This window comes from Cyprinus carpio, chromosome A14, assembly GCF_018340385.1.
Source record: "Cyprinus carpio isolate SPL01 chromosome A14, ASM1834038v1, whole genome shotgun sequence".
Classification (NCBI taxonomy): Eukaryota; Metazoa; Chordata; class Actinopteri; order Cypriniformes; family Cyprinidae; genus Cyprinus; species Cyprinus carpio.
Genome location: NC_056585.1, coordinates 22222908 through 22243288, shown reverse-complemented (window position 1 = coordinate 22243288; position 20381 = coordinate 22222908). Strand labels below are relative to the sequence as shown.

General features: G+C 36.9%; 1 protein-coding gene across 1 annotated transcript in view; it reads right to left on the bottom strand.

Moving 5' to 3' along the window:
• Positions 1-20381, bottom strand: part of LOC109110929 (vascular endothelial growth factor receptor kdr-like) — a 47730-nt gene that overhangs the window by 8151 nt on the left and 19198 nt on the right. Inside the window, exons 10-26 of the mRNA XM_019123881.2 lie at positions 19319-19488; positions 18461-18617; positions 15365-15485; positions 12246-12354; positions 10538-10825; positions 9717-9863; positions 9445-9570; positions 8322-8428; positions 7910-8045; positions 7130-7234; positions 5339-5452; positions 5142-5230; positions 4900-5053; positions 4193-4290; positions 3500-3622; positions 2990-3101; positions 803-902 (exon numbers count right to left, since the gene is read on the bottom strand). Of these exons, the coding sequence (XP_018979426.2) occupies positions 803-902; positions 2990-3101; positions 3500-3622; positions 4193-4290; positions 4900-5053; positions 5142-5230; positions 5339-5452; positions 7130-7234; positions 7910-8045; positions 8322-8428; positions 9445-9570; positions 9717-9863; positions 10538-10825; positions 12246-12354; positions 15365-15485; positions 18461-18617; positions 19319-19488 (2256 nt within the window). The remainder of the gene's footprint in view (positions 1-802; positions 903-2989; positions 3102-3499; positions 3623-4192; positions 4291-4899; positions 5054-5141; positions 5231-5338; positions 5453-7129; positions 7235-7909; positions 8046-8321; positions 8429-9444; positions 9571-9716; positions 9864-10537; positions 10826-12245; positions 12355-15364; positions 15486-18460; positions 18618-19318; positions 19489-20381) is intronic.

Genomic DNA, 20381 nt, shown 5'->3' with positions numbered 1-20381 from the left:
AGTCTTGTGTCAAAGCAATGCAATTAGATATTTCTGCTCATTTCAACTGTATCGATAGGAGATGATTTTCTTTCCTCAGAGTGCAGATTTCAGCTAATAACCCCAAAGAGTTTTGTAGGGGGTTACAGAGAGAGGCGAGGTTTGTTTTGGGTTTACTTCAAGTTTGTTTAAAAGTCTTGTGATCAGACAGAATGAACTTACTTAGAGACATTTAAAAAAATAAACACCTTAAAGATAGAAGTTTTCATGTATACTTTGGGTACAATGGCATGTGCTGGAATAAGACACAGGCATGCAAATATATATTTAATAATAATATAATATATATTTTTTATTGTTATACTTTTATAAAAATAATGTTTTCTTACAACATAATGAGCAACAGGGTTTCACGTTGATACTGGTGTATGCTATCAATACTATAATTTATTTAAATAAAAAAAAGTTTTTTCTACAATAAATTAAATAGTAACTCAACATATTGTGTGAAAATTATGATGTTTGGTTGCATGTTTGTTATTGTTGGATACAGTTGAGGTGGGACAGGCATGTGTTTATGCTAGATTAATTTTCTATTACATAATAGTTTATCTAACATTTTAACATATTATTTAACACATTTCTCACAATCAAAATAAAGGATTTGTGACACTAATGCTTTAAAAAGTATTTATAAAAAAGTACCCTAGTGCCTGCAATACTCAATATGGCAACTGTTACACAACAATTGCATGTATAGTTGACAAAGCCCTGTCAAATCAGGACTGCCTGACATTAACGACACAACCAGAGCGACTCTTACATTTCAGAGGAGGAGAATTCAGGAGCTTTCATCCTGGTGCCCTCCTTCAGTCGGCAGCAGAATTCCTCATCAATGTGTAAGCCAGGGTAAGGGGAGGCACCTGGGGAGAAGAAAGAGAATAATGGGGTTATCAAGACTTTTCAATGAAATAGAGCTCTGGCCACTTCAAAGGGTCTGACAAGAAACTCACTAAACTGTGAAGTGGTTTGGGAGCACAGAGAGATCAATGGAAAGACCTCTGCACAATCAGCATCAGTGGGGCCTATCTGACTGTACTTGGAAACTCTACGCAAAGCTGTTTTCTCCAGAAACAAAAAATTATTAAGACAGCGTGAATTTGCAGACTGTTGAGACTTTGGTGCACACTTGCAAAAACCATGATTCATGAAAAAATATTTTCATTTACTTGACTGAAATCCTTTTAATAATATCTGATAACCACTAAAATATGCAGATCATAACAGTGAATCTCAGAAAAGGTCAATCTTTCATTAAACTATGATCTAAACCCCCCTCTGACAATAGATTAGGTAGTCATTGAAAACAAATACTTTAACAGCACTTGAAAATCTCCTGCAACTTTGGGAATAGAGTGCAGAAGATGTGGAGTGCCTAGAAAAACAGGGACAAGAAATTCAATTCCACAACACAAAACATGAGAGTGTACTTTGGGTGCGGTGCAAAATACTATCAAGTAGCAATAATAAGTTTTCTAAACTTTTCATCACCAACTTAAATCAGTGCAGCTCAATGGTTGTGACAGCTAAGAGTCATCAGTTAAGATCATATTCCTTCCTATCACTGATAATGGATTATTTATAGTGTGTTTTCCTAAATGTTGCTTTATTTTAACATGCAAAATGATGGCTTACTATTTTCCCAGAGTTCATTGGATTCAGCGTGAATGTAGATTTGGGGTAATTTTACTGTGGTTTCTAGTTCATTCAACATGCATTTTAAAGGCAAATTTTTAAAAATGCATTCATATGAGGGTGCAAAAGTCTGAAACCACTTTAATAATTTAGAATGTAAGTCATTTAAATATAAAATTTTGTGGTCTCTTAGTATTGTGAAAAACTTTGCACTGTGTTATGATGTTTGAAAAAGTTATAATGCAAAATGCAATGATGCAAATGCAAAAAAAAGAATGCAAAAACATTTTTGATTTCTACACTATTACTGGTTTCCCCCTCGGGAGAAATCGCGTTTGGGTTTCCTCTCCCTCACCAGGCCCTGGTAATCATCCTAAAGAAATTTGTATTGAAACAATACTAAATACATACATATATGAATGGTCACATTAAAGTTGTTTGGTCAGAGCCTTTAATGACAAAGGTGCCAAAGCGACACTGTACAATAAACCATTAAAGGTTATAGTACATTTTCATTAAATGCTGCCTGGTAACTGTGGGTTTACATTTCCAGTTTGAAACCTGATCAAACGGAAGATGATTTCTCCTGTTTTACAACCTTTATTTATGATTAAAAAACACATCGTTAAAGTTCACAGATGTTGCTGCACTAGTGGAATGAAAATAGCTGATTTTTTTTCAAGCTGACAATGCAATCCTTTTTGTTCCCAAAGGAAATTTTAACAGCAGCTGACAGTTATTGCCCTCCACATCTGGAGGAGGTTGATAGCGCAGGGCACCTCATGAGCAGCCTGGTTTGTGCCAGGTGTCTTTGATTGAGTACCCTCGGGTTCGTTTTGTTTCCATTTGGATGAAGCACAGCATGTGCTGAGTTGCCTTCCTACTCCATGTGTTTAACTTTGAAATGGGTGCTGAATCCTGTCTGGCCTTTTTCTGGTTGGTGTAAAATGCAAAGAGCTAGTAAAGCAAACAAACAAATTCTAAGAGACGTCTCTATAGAAGAAAGGAAGGAAAAAGCCGACACTTTGTTTCATGGAAAACATCAGAGCAGAAAACATTGTTCCAAGAACTGAACGCCTGAAATCATAAAAGCTTGAAATTATTCTTTGATCGTTTCATAATTGAATCTCCCCAAAATATTAAATCAAGACTGTTTGTGTTAACAGTCAATATAAAATAAAACATTAGAGAGTATTTTAAACTCTTTTAATTACTACAAGTTCCTTGAGCATTGCAACATTGCTGTGTGTGTCTCCAATGAATAGGTGAATAAAAGGAATGTGAGTTACGCTTTTAAGACAGCGATGATATTTACCAAGAGAGAAGATCTCCCACATAAGCACTCCAAAAGACCACACGTCACTCTGAGTGGTATAGATCTTGTCAAATATCGCCTCTGGAGCCATCCACTTTAAAGGAAGTCTGGCCTAAAAAAGATAAGCAGACCATGTTACTCTCACCTGTAAAGGAACAACTCCCAATATTAATTTACATTAAACAACGTGTCGCTTATAAAACGCTGTCTATTTGATTATACTATCTGTGTGATGTCTTGGCTCACACCTGACCACAAGAAAACATCCTTTGACCAGAATAATATTATCAGGGCTTATAAAATGACTAATAGCATGCCAAAGACTCTTGGCATTAACAGAAACATTTGATCTTTTTCTAGATGAATATTGACAGTGTCAGTGGTTTTTGGACCGTTGTCATTTGTGTCCATCACACTAAGTAGTTTTGAAACACTGTACACATAATACAGCCTGACTGCACCATGTATCCATGACCAATATGAAGTAATTGGATAATCTTCCACACTTACGTCTCCTTTGCGGACATAGTCTGGATCCTTGTATACATCTCTTGCAAGTCCAAAATCGCAAATCTTCACTACGTTGTTTTCAGACAACAGGATGTTACGTGCGGCCAGATCGCGGTGAATGCACGTAGAAGAAGGGAAAAGAAAAAGAAAAGAGAGATCCTATTACATTATGGTCTACCATACTTCATCTATCAGTTTATTGTAATAGCAAGATATAATTGTATATTCTTTCTACTCTCAGTGTCTTGACCAGGGACAGGGACTGTAGTGAAGATGCGTTTTGTGTCTTATTTGAACCATGTGTGGCATTACGCTGTCAGATGAAAATGATAAAAAGCTGTGATAATGTAAAACATATGGAACTGCCATCTGACCTGAGGTGAGATTAAATGACGTATTCTAAACCGCATCTTTAGTATGTGGCAATTAATCTCATCTGCTGGATGTGAGTGAATGAGTGTGTTGGATTAATAAAGTAATTTGGGTTTTCATATTCTGGAGTTTTAGACAAGCTTCTCAAAGTGTTGCCAAAATACAGAGATTGATTACTAATGTAAAACATTACGAGCCAGAAAATTATTTAAAAAGGAAATTGGTATTATAATGGGCTGCCATTACAAACTAAGAATACAATGATTCATTGCAAGGGTTAAAGCTATTTTTCATGAAATCCTGAGAAAGTGTGACTCTTACTTTTCTTGAAGCCAAGAACTCCATGCCTTTAGCCACTTGAAAGCTGTAGCAAATCAAGTCTTCTAGAGTGAGCACTTTCTTATACAAATCCTCTTGCTCTGCAAGAAAAGGGGAAAAGGGTATTAGCTAAATCAAAACAATTGTTTTGTTATGCAAGTTTTGGCAGGCAAAAAAAAGAAGAAAAAAAAAGAAACAGAATTTCCAAGAATCTCTTTTACTACAAATCTGTGAAATTTGGATCCTCTCTCAATCCCTTAATAAAGTTGTAATATTTTTGCTTTCATAATTCTCCTGTTTACAACAGACACATACGATAGGGAGACAATGAAATGTGACTTCTTTTTTTAGATGCAGACTGCAATGTGCACTTTGTCGTTGATACTCAAGTGAGAGGCTTGTGGGTGGATCATCCACCTGAGTAAACAGTTTATCAAACCAGAAATAACCGGCATGGGACAGCATGACCAAATGTACCAACAGCGGACTAGCTCTGGTCTTGGGGCAGGAAATTAGAAAAAGCTCTGCACACAGTGGGTGACAGTGGCTCGTACAAAATATCAGTTGTTTTTATGAATCCCTGAGGAAGTCACCTATCAGATTGAAGGGAAAAAAACAATCAGCGTAGCCTTGAGAGCAGAGAGGGTGGGGTGGAGGTGAGGGGTTGAGAGGGAGGAGGGGAGAAGGGAAGGAAGACACTCAGTCACTACCTTCCTCCTCTTCCTCCGAGTCACAGTAGCTTTTATCTTCAATGAAGCCGGAGCTGGCTGAACTTCCAGTGCTGGCCACGCTCTCCAACCTGCGCTTGATGAGCTCGCTCAGATCACACCCGGAGCTGGAACGCAGAGCCTTAACGTCCTGAGACTGTGGATGTTATCAGCATACATTCCGGGTCAATATCATGCATCATGTCAAATCAATGCTTAAATGAACAAGATAATTTTCTGCTTACTTTGTAAACCACAAAGTCACCCCTCCTACTTCTCAAGTAGTTGGAAAGATTTCCATACTTGCAGTATTCCACGATGATCATTAGCGGATCTGAGCGTACACCAAACAAATGTAAAAACAAAGAGGAAAAAGTTTTAAAAAATTGTGCAAATTTCTCATATCACCATGGTTGAATTCTCTCCGTCAACTTCCTCTAACCTCCACGCTTTGTGCAGGCTCCGAGCAGATTGACCACGTTGAGATGATGACCAATATGGATCAGAATCTTCAGTTCAGACATTAAAGCTCTCCACTCGTTATTTGTAGCTCCCGCTGTTGAGTGGAGAGGATAAGACGAAAAACTAATTAATGGAATGTCTTACAATTTTGTTTGGAATGTTAGGAAAATGTATGATTTTGTGGCGATGGAAGCATGCTTTATATTTCAGGACTCCTGACAAAAGGCTGACCTTTCAATTACAGTTACCATTGTTTCAAATGGATATAAGATGTTCCATCAATATCTTCTTGACATAACTGTGGCTTGATATTTAAAATACTAAACTTTTTTTTTTTTTTTTGTATACAAAGAATACAATTTATCTATATAAATATATATATATATCATAATTGTCTATAAATAAAAATGGGGAAAAATTAAATCATGCCAACAAAAACAGTTTGAGCAGCACTTTGACAATCAGGGTTTACACACCTTGAACAGACAACCTAAGGCACATCATAAATTATAGTGTACAGATCTGGCGGCAACATTGTTATAAACTGTCAAAAGGACTTGAACGAGAGAAACAGAAACAGCAATTTTGCAGTTTCTCGTTAGTTTGTACATCATTCTAGGGAATTATGTGGTCAGGAACACTATCCTGGTGACCTTTTGAGGTCATGAAGTCAGACTGTGGGCTGTTGTTTTAACACGTCAGGTTTCCTGTGGTTTAGACCCATCAAATTGACACGGGCGAGCTATGTTCGATGTTGAGCAGTAATTCGTACGTGATTTATACCAAAGACACCTTACAGTGACTTTTACTGAGAGGAATATTGGTGCTCCTTGTTTCAAAGTAGAAGAAGGTATGAAACCAGCATGAAGGACAGACCAATTTTTCTTTTGCATTTTAGATTTTTCAAGTTTTGGGTGATAAAAAAACATGCAAATAATGAAACACTGAGATTTATTAGATTTAATAATTTGAAGGGATTTAAATGAAGGCAACTGCTTTTTATTAAGAGGTGACCTGTGGTGTGTAGGGAGGTTATCATTCTTGCTCTAGTTCTATGTCTAATGCACAGGGAAGACTGATATAATAACTGTAGTGGAAACACAAAAGTCGACAGATATATCATCATCAAGAACAGACAAAACACCACCACCAGAGCGGCGCTCAACACTCTGCAAGAATGCACCATCACTAAACAAACGCCGCAGCCAGCTGACCAGACAGGCAGAGTTTAAACAAATTCAACCGCAAGAGGATACAGTCCTACTAGACCAAAATATTTGTTTTACTTGAATGCATAACACAAATTCTCTGTGTTGATTCAATATTGTTGTATAACAGTGGACAGTTTGCAAATAAGCAATAAAACAGCAAACACTAGACCAATTACGTGAAGCATGCTGGTTCTGGTTCAGTGTGTTTTAAGAAACATCTGTTTAAGGGTCATTGCTAAATGCTACGTGAGTATTTGCACATTCACTTCACTTACGTATACGGTTGTCTAAGGTTTTATATCTGTGGACTATCACATGCAACATGCAATACCCTGAAGAGCTGCCAATTATCTTCGTATACACTCAAGAAATGTGAACGAAAACCAAAAGATCCACTACGGACTTCTGTTTTCAGTATCTGATTTACATTTGCATTCAGTATACTGGATCAGTGTGTATTCAACACTGCCATAACGCTGCATGTCAATATTTCTTTTTTCTCTTTAACTTTCAACTCAAACTGTAATTTGTAATGGCACTAAAACATAGATCACAGATACCTTTCAGCATTTTCACTGCCACCGTTTTGCAAGTAGAAATCTTGTCTATGCCAAATGCAGAGGCCTCTACAACTTTTCCAAATGCTCCATGGCCCACAGTTTTACCTGTTATGGAGAGAAAGAGAGAGAGAATCTGCATGAGCTAGCCATGTCCTGGGGACTCATAAATCAGGCAGGATGCCCTGTCAGAAAAGATGTGAGGCTGTAATTAAAACAGCCTGCTGAGGTTGGGACTGCTTTACTGACCCTCCACTGAGAATTCATGAACGACAGAAGCAGCTTGCTGATATATAATGGCATAACAACCCTGATGCCTACTGTTCTCAAACAATAGGCCTGAATATTAAGCAATTAAGGAGCAGAAAGAGCCAGTTGTGTTGAGCTGTGTATGAACAGGTTTGCCTTTGTATTTTATGGCTCCTTACATGTTTAGTCCTACAAGAAAGAGACTTCAATATGAACTCAACAATTTTGTATCAAATTCTTCCAAAACTAAGTCATATGAGCTATGCCATCTATATTGATTTAATATTTCTATACTTTATGACAGCAACTATCTAACTTGTGGCTATTTTTATTTTTCCAAAGGCATTTTAAGAGAAACATCTGAGAAAAAGTTACCACCTAAATGCATAAAAAGCATAATATCTCTAATGAGTCTCCTGAGTTATGAAAGAAGATATTTTGAGTCAGGAAGGTTCATTCTTGTTTACATTGCTCTCAGAGGAAAATCTGAATTGTTATTTAGTAAAAGTGAATGAAAAAGATCTTTGAACTCACCGAGTCTGAGGCGGTCTCTGGGGAACTCCCATTTGTTGCTGTCATAGGGCAGACGATCACACTGCTCATCAAGGGGCATCTGGTCAGGATCCATGATGATGGACAGGTACCCTGTCTTTAAATCTGCTGAACTTGGCTGGTAGAAATAAATAAATGTTTTTTAAATCAGAATATTCAGACAAAATAAAACAGGGTTCTGTAATTCTTCCTATGTAACTGCATGACTGTTGGGTATGAGATCATTAAGAGTTTTTAGAGAAAACCATTACTAAGTAACAACTAAACAAAAACAAATCAAGACTGCATGTTACATAAGCATTAGTGTGCACTGTAGAACATAAAGTTATTTTAACTGTAAGAGTTTTTATACTGTAATCATAAAGAGACTTGTTTTAAAGAGACTTGTCCTTACCTTTCTTAGTTTACGGATAAAGAGAATAAGCATTATCCAAAGAAATGTTGCCACTGCTCCAGTAGACACTAAAATGATCACCTCAATATTTGGTTTACTGTCTTCTCCTGAATGCGAAAACAGCATGTTTTCAATTAAAGAACCATCTGTACCATATTTATCACAGTGATTTTGTCTAATAAATATTAAACAACACAATGCTTTTGTCTAACAAATTTTATCTGCACAGATAATCATGTTTTTAAGAATATTTCTACATGTAGTCACATACCAAGTATACCAAAAACAAAACCACATTTCACAATATAAACTGGATTTGTCATGCCATGCTACTTTCTGCCTTTGCACTACAGTAAATTTAAGTCTGATCTGATCTACAATGTTTGTGCAGTGTTCCACTCACTCACTTTCATTTATCATGCATTCAGTGTTCACATACTATATGCAGCAAAAGATATTTTGATTTCCAAAAGAGAAAGGAGAAAGAATTCAAAACACACTCTGTTCTCTTTGAATGAATGTGTTTGGCTTGGGTTTGTAAAATCAAGTCAAGCCAGTTTTTTTTTCTCATAACAGGATATAGAGTATAACTGAATTTCACTACTGAGATGAGCGTTGCAGTTGGCTTTGAGGGGTGCAGGGACAAGAACTTTTTTTTGGAACGGTCCTTCTGAAATTCAAACCCTCTTCTTCTTTAAAGACATTTCTCATTGGTCATTACTGAATATCCTTAAAGACTATGAAGAGGTCAACTCCCTTGTTAGAGGACCCTGACTTTAACTCCCCTATCATAAAAGTCTGGAATTTGCATGGTATTCCAGGCAGCCTTAGTCTGTTGTTCTCATTCAATAGTTATTCAAAGTTTGGGCAAAAAAGGGAAACTTTGAGAGCAGCGCTTACGAGCACGAGATTTTAATCAACAACACATCCCCATAATATGAGAGCAGCGCTTACGAGATTTTAATCATCTTCACATTGCCTGAATGGAAGTGAAAGTCCTATAACAGGACAATTTGCACAGTTATTGACTGTTTACGTCAACTGCACAATTCTTCCCTATAATATGAATGATGAATAAAGAAGTAAAGGCAAGTGAAGAGTTGGTCATCATCTATGTACTCACCCACTACAGTAATGACCGCACTGGTTATTGCTTCCCCTCCATCATTGCTGGCATGACATTCATAAATGCCCTCATCATCTTTCTTCACCCTCTCAATGACCAGAACGCCATCTTTTAGAGTGATACCTGAGAGCATTATAAAAAGGTACACCATATAAAACAGAACAGATCCAGGAAGATCCAGATCCCTGATACAAGGATCTACATATAAAGTCACTATAAAATAACTGATCACTTGTGACAGTACATAAACCCATTTAGTGTTTTCTCACCTGGTCCCTCTGTAACAGGAGTCTTGTCTTTGTACCATTTGATATCTGGTTTTGGCACACCCTCAGCCAAGCAGGTCAGAATCAGGGTGCTGCTGCTGTTCACATCCTGATCAGTCAGATTCTGCATCAGCGTGGGCCTTTGCCTCTCTGTGTCAGACAATGGAGAGTTACACCTTGTTCTCATTAACATACCACATTTTCTATAAACTAACAACGAATGACTGTATTTTCATTAACATTAACAAAGATTAATAAATATTGTCATAAATGTATTGTTTTTTCATGTTAGTTAATACATTAACTAAAATTAACTAATGGAACCTTACTGTAAAGTGTAACAATTAAATATATGCATAAAAATTAAACAATTTATTTAATAGATAAATGTAATAATTTGATTGTAAATTACTTTGAGTTAAGTACAACAACTGTACAACTGTATTTGGATAAGGAATGACATTTAATAAATGCTAATTTATATAACCAATGGACTGGATGATTTTAATTATTGTGTTATTTTTATTATAAATGTATATTTGGTTATAAATGAATTTTTGTCATTATACATTATATTATAATAATTATATATTTTCAGAATTAATTGTATTGTACTGCATTTAATTACACTAATTATTAAGCAACCATACAGGCTACTAATCATAAGTATAACGATAACAACAACAACTCGCACCAGTGCCATTTGTTTCTTACTGATCTGTAACATAAGCTGGGTCTTATATTACATCATATGATGTAATGTAATATGGTGTAATGTTCTTCATAAAGATTAAATTCTTTGGTGCTTGGTAGATGAAACTCACCATAAATAGTCAAAAGAGATGTTGTATTGACCGGTTTCGTGGAGTTAATGTTAAAAGCCTGGCATTCATAGCCCAGTGTGTGGTTTCTGGACACACGGGGCAACTTGATGGACAAAGATATGGAGTAGGGCTCGATCCGAAGAGTGGTTTCGCCTTGGGGCACTATGCGACCCAGTGGACCATACCAATGCAACCTATCATACAGGTATCTTGTGCCTCTGCAGGTCAATGTTACGTCATCTCCTGCAACAGCTGTCGAGGGCCCAATCTCAAACGGCTTTGTCTGATCTATTGAAGATAAAAGAAAATAAGACATTAAATAGCAGGATGAAAAAGAACAATTCATTGAACATGTCAGTCAACATGATGCATTTATTGTGTGCTTTGCATGCATAATCTGTAAATTGACAATCAGAGAAACCGTGACTAACTCACAAAACATATGGCTCATAAGGGACCTGAAATTACGCTATATATGTACTGTTGAAAGAGACTGTTGTACTCTGGCCCACACTACACACAAAGCTGTACACTGCAATGCCAGGAATGTCAAATTTGCAGTTATTTCCTGTTTCATCACTCCTAATTGGAAGCACGTTGTTGGCAAATGGCAGCAGTGATGGCTGACCTGAAGCATTACAATAGGAACCAGACTAAGGCCAGGCCTCCAGGGAGACGGCAAAACGCTTGTTTATTCACAGCAATATCGTCCCACCAGAGGAGACAGCTGTTATTACTATTTTATCCCTCTCACCAGCATTCCTGCGTACAAAGTCATCTTCACCTCTCAGCATATTCTCTGGGGTTTTCTGTTCCGTTCTGGAGACATGCCATTTGACGTCCACCATTTTATCTTCTGTCTTTTTATTGCACAGTTCTCATTTTTCACGCTTCCTGAGTCTCGTCTGATATTGATTCCAGCTCATTTTTTCTCATCATTCTAATCTAGGTAACTTTGAATACTCTGATAGCCAACACACTCTTCATTATGTAACTCAGTGAATGGGTTTCTCATTTCAAACACATTTGAACCCGGTCAGCTATATAATAAAGTGATTCATTACAAAACCATGATTGACATTCCACTACCACAGTCCATTCCAGAGTATGTAAGCGTAGGAGAAGCAGAACGGGGGGGGAGTTACAAGGCTTTGCCTGGAGTGAGGAGTTTTTTTCACAGTAAAATTGTTTCAATACTGCTCAATCATAAGCGTAACACATGTTAACTGTCCATAATTCAGTCACAAATCTGTCAAAATTCACCATGTGATAAAACAGTGTTAACAGACTACCAACAAAGATGGAATTTGTGAAATATGAAAAATACAAATTGTTCTGTGGACATATATATATATATATATATATATATATATATGTGTGTGTGTGTGTGTGTGTGTGTGTGTGTGTGTGTGTGTGTATATATATATATATATGTATAGATAGATAGATAGATACATACATTACATACATACATACATATACACACACACAGTGTTTCCCACAGACTTACACTCTATGTGCACACACCCATTTAGGTAGTAAAAAGCACTATGGTACCACCCTGGTATTTTGGACATCTGTGGTAGAATCAAACGAATAAAATTATTTAAAATGAAAATAAAATCAATAAAAACAAATTGCCACAGATCTTAATGGAATTTTAAAAAGTGGAATTTTTACTTTCGTAAATGAAAAATGGTCCACTTACTATACACAAAGAAAGGGATTCTCATAGTCCGGTTCCCAAGTTCATTATTTGCTGTACAGGAGTAGAATCCTGACACAATAGCCGTTTCCACCACCAGAGTGCTTACAGTCTAAAGTAATGGACAAAGAACATTAGGAATGTAAATCCGTAATTTGAGAAAATAACACAATACTCTTTAACAGGAATAACACAATACCATGTATCTCAGAACCTACATTCCATGACATTAAACTTTGAGGCATTTATTTCCTAGAAATAAGTAGATGGGTCACAACTGGACCTTTTTACACTCAGCCTCACATGCTTAGTAGAATACATCTGGAGTTTTGAGGCCAAACACAGCACAGAGAGTACAGCACAGAAGGTGTGCCTGTGTTCCATGTCATTTCCTGATACACATTTAAAATGCCAGGCTTAATACTGTCACCATTCAAGTCATTAATAGCCTATGTAGACATAATAATAATGATGCCGATTTTTTGCAAAATATCAGATTCCAGAGCTCTTTTTTTTAGTTTCAAACAACATCTGTTTTCCTGGCCATCACATCAAAGGTATAAAACACTCTGGGTGTATTTCTGGAGCAATGTACTCATTTTTCAGCTTACTTACTGGGGTTCACAGACTGTTTATAAGACGTATTTGAAATGTAAGAAGCATGGCTTTGGCTCTGAACAACAGGTATTTCATTTTTTTTTTTCTGTTTTAGTTTGTAAAGATGTAGAACACTCATATTTAATGCAAAAGAATTTTTGCAAAGGTTAGGATTTCTTTTGTACACAACATTAACGTGCTGGACAGACAGAAATGAGGTGTGGAGCTCATTTAATGTAAATCTGTGGACTTGTTGTAGTGCACTGGCATGTAACTGTTTAGTCTTACATGTAGCTGATTTTTATTGGCACACTGCACTAAAATATACCTGAAAAACAAGACGGTTCCATTCTATTTCCATTAGCAATCCAGTTTAACTAGGCAATGAAATAGCTCTCTGGTGTTTTTAAATTAATTGTCATAATTTTCAGTGTAAACACACCTCTATGCCCATGCTAATTAATCTCATCATAGATTGCACATTATTCACAAACTGGATAAACTCAATGACAAATTTCCTGAGTGACATTTAGCATTTCTCTCGGTCTAATGGTGTAGTCAGAAATGCAGAGTGACCTTTCCTATTTTGTCTTTTAGCTGCTGTGATGGCCCTTTCTTATTCTGTGGTTACAAGGCACCATAGATGAACTCTTACCAGGCTGTTATTCACTGTGCTGGGAAATTTATATGAGGTGACAGAAAGGAATTCACCCTAAACAAATCCCACCCTGTTAAATGGGGCCTTGTTATCACTGACCGCTGTGCTTCATCCCTGCAAAGCATCATCTATTTGTCACAAAAGCCTTTAAATACAGCTAATCTCAAAATTTACACCTATTCCATAGTGAGAGCGAACCTCCTAGCACAAGGGAGGGCAGGCATGATTGGTTTTAGATGACATTCCTACTGTGAGAATATACTGTGTCACATAAATCTTGCTGTAAGGAAAATCTTGCTGTAAGCTTATATTTTTGGTGGTGACTAAACATCATTCAGCTTGCTTGCAGTTGAATACATGCTTGACCTGGTAGGTTACAGCAGCTCCACGTACATTCACACTGAATTGTAGAGGAATGCTACAAATGAAAACCTGTGCTTCATTAAGTTTTGGGTGAGTGGTTTTGGTAATAAGGCCTCTTGGGATGTTTCCCAAAATGTCTGCAGTGTTCACTGTAACATTTGGCAGCACAAGCAAAGAATGATAGAGTGACAGACATAAGATATCTGTCTAATCAAACAACAATGGATACTGTGGAACAATTTCAACACATTAGTTGACTGCCCTGTACATAAATAGCATTTGAAGTCATCTCATATATTTGAAAACAGACCTGAAACAATCAACATTCAGTGCATAAATAGTCCTGGGAGAAAGTTCTGTTTATGAGGATTTTACTGGCTTCAGTGCGCTCAGTAAGATGGACTGATATATCAGTATAAACTCTGTCCTGGGGCACCACTCAATGCAGCAGCTGCCCTGTTTACTGGCCTCTGTTCTCCACTGAAGGTGACTGAAGCGTAACATAATTCACAGTAGAGCTAAATGAGCCTCAGCTATCAGTTCCATTAGGGGAGAACACACACATAGTCACTGACATGCACTCAGACTGAATGTCATTCTTCACTAATCTATTGATACGTCACCCAAATAAGACTACTGAAGTGGACTGCGCTGTCTAGAAACATAATGCAGATTGATGTTTTTTTGTGGTTTATTATATTGAGACCTTTTTTCTCAAAATGCTTTCTAAAAGGGCAATTTGGTGATGTGAATGTCCAATAGACTAGTTTTAAATGGAAGACAGATGTATGCTGTACATCAGATTTGGATTCTTCCCTTTCACTTCTAAATCAGCATTTTTTCATGAGCACATAAACTGCAGTATTTTGAGGTCAATTACTTCGGGCCAAAATGAAGCTGAAAGGATCATTAATCTGGATTAGCAACCCAGTTTCAGCATTATGCAAAAGCTTTAGTTTTAAAAGTTTGACTTGCAGACATTTAAACTAATACATTTCCACTTAATTGTTCCATTTACTGTTAGATTGCATATTTTTAACTCACAAATCGTTTACATTTTTAAAGGTATACTCAGTATTTTTTTATGTAAGCAGTATGGCAGTCATCAACACAGTATGACAATATACTGAGCTGACACCTAGTGATGTGGATATAGCGTCATGCTTAATTTTAATTTACCAATACAACTGAAGCAATGCAGCATTTTCAGTTAGCCACTATGAGAGCAATAACATGAGTTTTTAACAAGACAAAATAAGTAACGTTTTGTCTGGTCATGTCATCTCAACATGACAGCTCCAATGATGAGACCTGCTCCATGTAAAATAAAATAAACAGCTACTTTTTTTTCTCATGTGAGTGTACATGATTTAAACAAATTTTTCAAGAATATACTAATTTCTTTATGCACAAAGCTTAACTAAGGGAACAAAAATAAGTGCATCTTTGAAGGCAAAAAACTTTTACTAATAAATAACAAAATTGCACATACTGTAATACATACCTTGTTTTTACTTTTTAATAATTCAACCTTGTTGCTGACATCCTTAATCAGATTATGAGGATAACGGTTGTGTGATTCAGTGGCATCTCCAACAGGAAGAGGATCAGTGTAAAGTTTGCACCTATCAGCCAAAAACACACACATTTAGAGAAATCATAAGTGTTGAACCAGCATCTGTAGTAAGAAATTATATTTCTGATACATTAACAACGGATACAGCTCTGGAGTTTACAGAAGAAGTTTTTGCCTTTTGACATCAAAGCAGGATGTACACAAGGAAATACCAAGGTGTACAGCCATAAAATTTCAGTGAATGCCCTCTACTTTTAGTGAGAAATTTAAAACAGGTCTTCCCTTAAAAATAAGAGGAAACTGCAGGGCAAATTAACTTTTTTTTAACTAATGTCTTTCATATACGTTTATCTTCTGCCATTGAACAAAAAGTTTCACGGACCCTGATGAACAGTGTTGGGCAAGTTACTCTGAAAATGTAATCAAATTACTGATTACTGATTACTCCTTTTAAAAGTAATCATGTTACTGTTCTGATTACTTTATTTCAAAAGTAATTAGTTACATTACTAGTTACGTTACTTTTTTCTCCATTAAATTTATTAAATCCCAGCATACACGCTCCCAATAATATTTGTTATTAAGCATCAACATTCACAGAACACTGTTATTTTTAACTAAAGCACGCGGCTTCTGCGTGCATGGTTTGGCATGGCAGAATGCCAGCAAAGAGCGCTGCATTCATAATCTCTAAAATACATCTCAGTTCATCGCAATCTCACAAATCTCTAACACAATAAATATATGCATAATGAATCTTTCATAATGTTTACAATTCGTGTGTTATAATGAGAGGATTCGTGAGCACGCAAATTTCAGCACTGCATTGCTCAACGCTGCAAACACGTGTTATAGCCTAAATAGAAACTCTGCATACGCTTGCACCTGTTAATCGTTTATATTTTATATTAGTTTATGTTGCTTTTGTGCAATAGATACATAATTTATTTGTTTTAGATATTTTATGTTTAGATATTTCTATTTTGCAGGAGTCCCATGAATCATTTTATTCTCCTGCATCCCGCACGAGTCTCACCTGTAGAGTGTTAAAAATGTTGACGTAGTGTCTGTGACATCACCCGTAGGTTTCCGAAGAGCGTTTTTGAAGCCTTAAGTAGGCAGAGCCGACCGTCGCCATCTTGGCAGCGCGCCACTGCGCATCACTCCCGGATAATTGAAATTGGGCAAAAAGACAGCAACTCCCTTAATAAAACACGCCCACCTAGCTTGACATAATTTAAAAGTATCAGCAATCCACCTGTCACTCAAGTGGCCATGCCCTTAATTATGCAGAACTTTAAGGCTAAATATAATTTAAACGGATGAGTTATCCGATAACTTCTAATCGCCCCTTGATTAAAAAGACCTCTGAGTGATCACCTTCATGAGCGCAATAATGAGATCTCTAACATGGGACCCTTCCAACAAAACACTGATTTTAGGTTTCCAAAAGAGTGTTTTTGAAGCCTTAAGTAAGCGGAGCCGACCGTCGCCATCTTGGCAGCGTGCCACCGCGCATGACTCCCAGATAATCGAAAATGGGCAAAAAGACGGGAGCTGATTGCTGAAACCACCCCCACCTATCTCGACGGTGGTTACTGCAGCGGCAATCCACCTGTCACTCAAGTGGCCACGCCCTTAATTATGCAGAACTTTTAGGCTTAATATAATTTAAACGAATGAGTTATAAAAAAAATTCACCCCCCTCACAGTTGTCATTTAGGGCAAAATTAGCTATATAGACCAAAATCATTTTTTGAACCAGGCTGCAAACATTGTTCTGAATTTGAGCGCCATTTATCAAGTCATGTGTTTTATGCCTTGAAGCCACAGGGGACCAAAGATCTGTTTTGCATCAGTCTGAGTGGAGGAACAATCGGATTAATGAGAGTCGGGGTCGGAGAGGAAACCCCAGCGTGACAGGAAGGGCTGAGTCATGCGTCACTGTTAAAAGGAAACACCCCCACTCTCTGGCCAGCTGAGATAAGGCTGATCCCAGACCTTCATGGTCAACATGGGACAGCTGATAACTTCTCATCGCCCTTTGATTAAGAAGACCTCTGAGAGATCACCTTCATGAGCACAATAATGAGATCTCTAACATTGGACCCTTCCAACAAAACACTGATTTTATGGATACTTAATGGCACATCACAACTAAAATATGATCATGTAGGGGATTCACTCCCACAACTCCCAAATCTGTCAGTGTGAATGTGGCTACTTTTTCTTTTTGGTCACTTATCAAGAAATAAATTCATTCTACTGAAAAATAAAAGAATGGTTCTTTATTTTCTTCCAACTAGGGCATTGCAATTACCCTCCAATGTACCTCTCTCATTAGATGTTGAAAATCAGGACTTCTCACCATCTATATTATGAGCTGTTGTGTTTACTGCCATCGCTGATTATATTTAAAACAGCCAAGTGGTATTTTGGCACTGTGGTACAAAGCCCAAAGTATTTTTGTCGCAAAATTGGCAGTACTCCTTGACAAATAATTACTCTCAATTACGAGAAAACCTTGTCATGACACACCAACTAAGTTTAGGGGACATTTGTAGCATCCATAAAGGTTCACTAAAAGGCTGGCATTCACACAGCAGCACAATGCAAGCTTGGGGAATGAGAACAATAAATCGTCCTCACATTTACAGAGCCAGTGACTGCAAAATGTAGCTCTGGGGCTATTTTTCATCAATAAGCATACTTTATTTTGGATTGATGTCAAGGAAACGGATCCAGTTCATTTGAATAATGTGAGCTGTGGGTAAAGGCAAACATTCATCATTGATATTAACACCTCAGCAAGAGAAAAGATCTCCCAAGCAAGAGGATGACAACTGTTTATAGAACCAAAATTTGTAGAAATTATAAAAAAGACCATATTTCTGCTTTGACACAATGAAATGTGATTAGAAGTAATGCAATTTATCTGATGTGAAATACAGAAGACCAGTTGATTCAAAGCAAATTTGAAAATGAACAGTAAAAAAAAAAAATTATCTTTTATTATTGACTTACTCTGTAAGATCAGGTCTGGGTTCACAAGGTTGCCAAAACCAGGTAATGTTTGGCATGGGAATCCCAAATGCAGTGCAGCTGAGCTGGTGCCCCTCATTATATTTGTAACTTTGTGGGCTACCTGGAGCCACATCCTCTTCAAAGATCTTTGGCTTCACTGTGTGCACATGGACATACAGATCATCAGTCATTTAAATGGTCAGTCCGAGAAAAGAATACAGATCATTTGAAGATCATTGGCTAACACTAAAAAAACTTACACCTCTTAACTCAAATATGGAAGAGTAAGAATATTCAGGCTTATATGAACAATATTGCCTATATAGATCTCATTGAAGTGCAATGAATGATGCCCAAAAATAGTTGCAACCAGAAATCTCTTAATTCTGTTTCCGCTGTTTTTGACCTTGGTTTTGCTTTTGGGTCTGTAATGATGTCATATACTTCATTTCAGGTTGAGGACAGAGAAGCATTAAAATAAATATTTTATATTAGGCCAGAGGGGGTAATCATACTTGTGTGCATTGTGGGATGGAAGGTTTCCAAAAATTTGGGGTAAATCTGGTCAGCACATTATCAAAATCTCAGTTTTGAAAGCACATTCAAAAGCTTTTTGAGAAGAACATTTCAATTCATCCGCTTACTTTAATTTCTCCCCGACACATTAACAAAATGTATTTGGCTTCATTTACATGTAATTAAAATGCAACTAAAACTACTTTATTTTGTTCTGTTAGCTATTTATAATAGTGTTTTATCTTTAGTTGTGGCAGCCTTATTTGATCCAGTATTGCTTGCAGCAGAGTATCATTGTAGCTGTGGTTTATCGTGTGCAGTTCATACAGGTTTCTGCATTACCTCTGACTTCCAGCTTGTAGCTGTGGTTTCTGTAGAGACCCTTCTCCTGGTTTGACAGAGCGATAGTGAAGATCCCAGCATCCTTCTGCCTCACATGTTTTATGATGAGGTTGTAGCCGGCTGTCTCATAACATGTAGAATTTTCTGAAATGGCAACTCCATCTTTGTACCTAATAGGCAGCAGAAAAGAATAAAGGCCCTGATAAACTTCAAACAAAATCAAAGAACATACTTATATGACATAATTTCGAACAAATTCAGGCCAAAACTAAGTTCGTTTTGAGTTCGTTTCCGCAGTTCGAAACAGCTGACCAAAGCGAACTTTCTGGGGGAGTTCATTTGGCTCCTAAACACATTTGAGCTTCCACTGGTCCATGACGGTTACACATTCGGTGGGCGTGTTCTGAAACTCAACCTTCTTTGAAGTGCGATTTTTTTTTTTTCCCGGTTGGTAACAACATCTCCTATCACTAGCAACATAAATACAATGTGTCGAATAGCTGAACTGGCACAGATATATTCGCACTTGTACGATCGCTCGTGGACATACTTAAAAGATTCAGAGAAAGCATTTAATTCCTAGAAAGAAATTGCAGCGAAGCTTGGTGTCGACGACCTGGAGTTGTGCAAAAAGCAACGAAGAGAAACATCCGAGACAAGTTTTCCAAAGCCATGAAAAGAATGAAAGGAAAGAGTAAAGATATAAGGTAGCAAGTACCAAATACATGTGTTTCAAATAAATGTTACACCATACTGCTGCTGTTGTTCTTTCAGTAAGCGAATTTAAAGGGTATGCAATAAATGAAATGCCAAACGAGCATACAATAATAAACCTTTGTCTTTATCAAAAGTAAATCATGACACAAAATAAAATATAAAAAGGTGTAACAATTTATCCAGTTTAATAAAACAAATGAACCCTAATAAAATAAAGTAACAAACTGACAACAATTTTTTTTTCACATCACGCTAAAGTTTTACAGACTATGAGACATTCACACTTCCCATGGACTGATTATGGTTCTTTTGTATTGCAAACATGATACTTGACTCTGAACTGCTG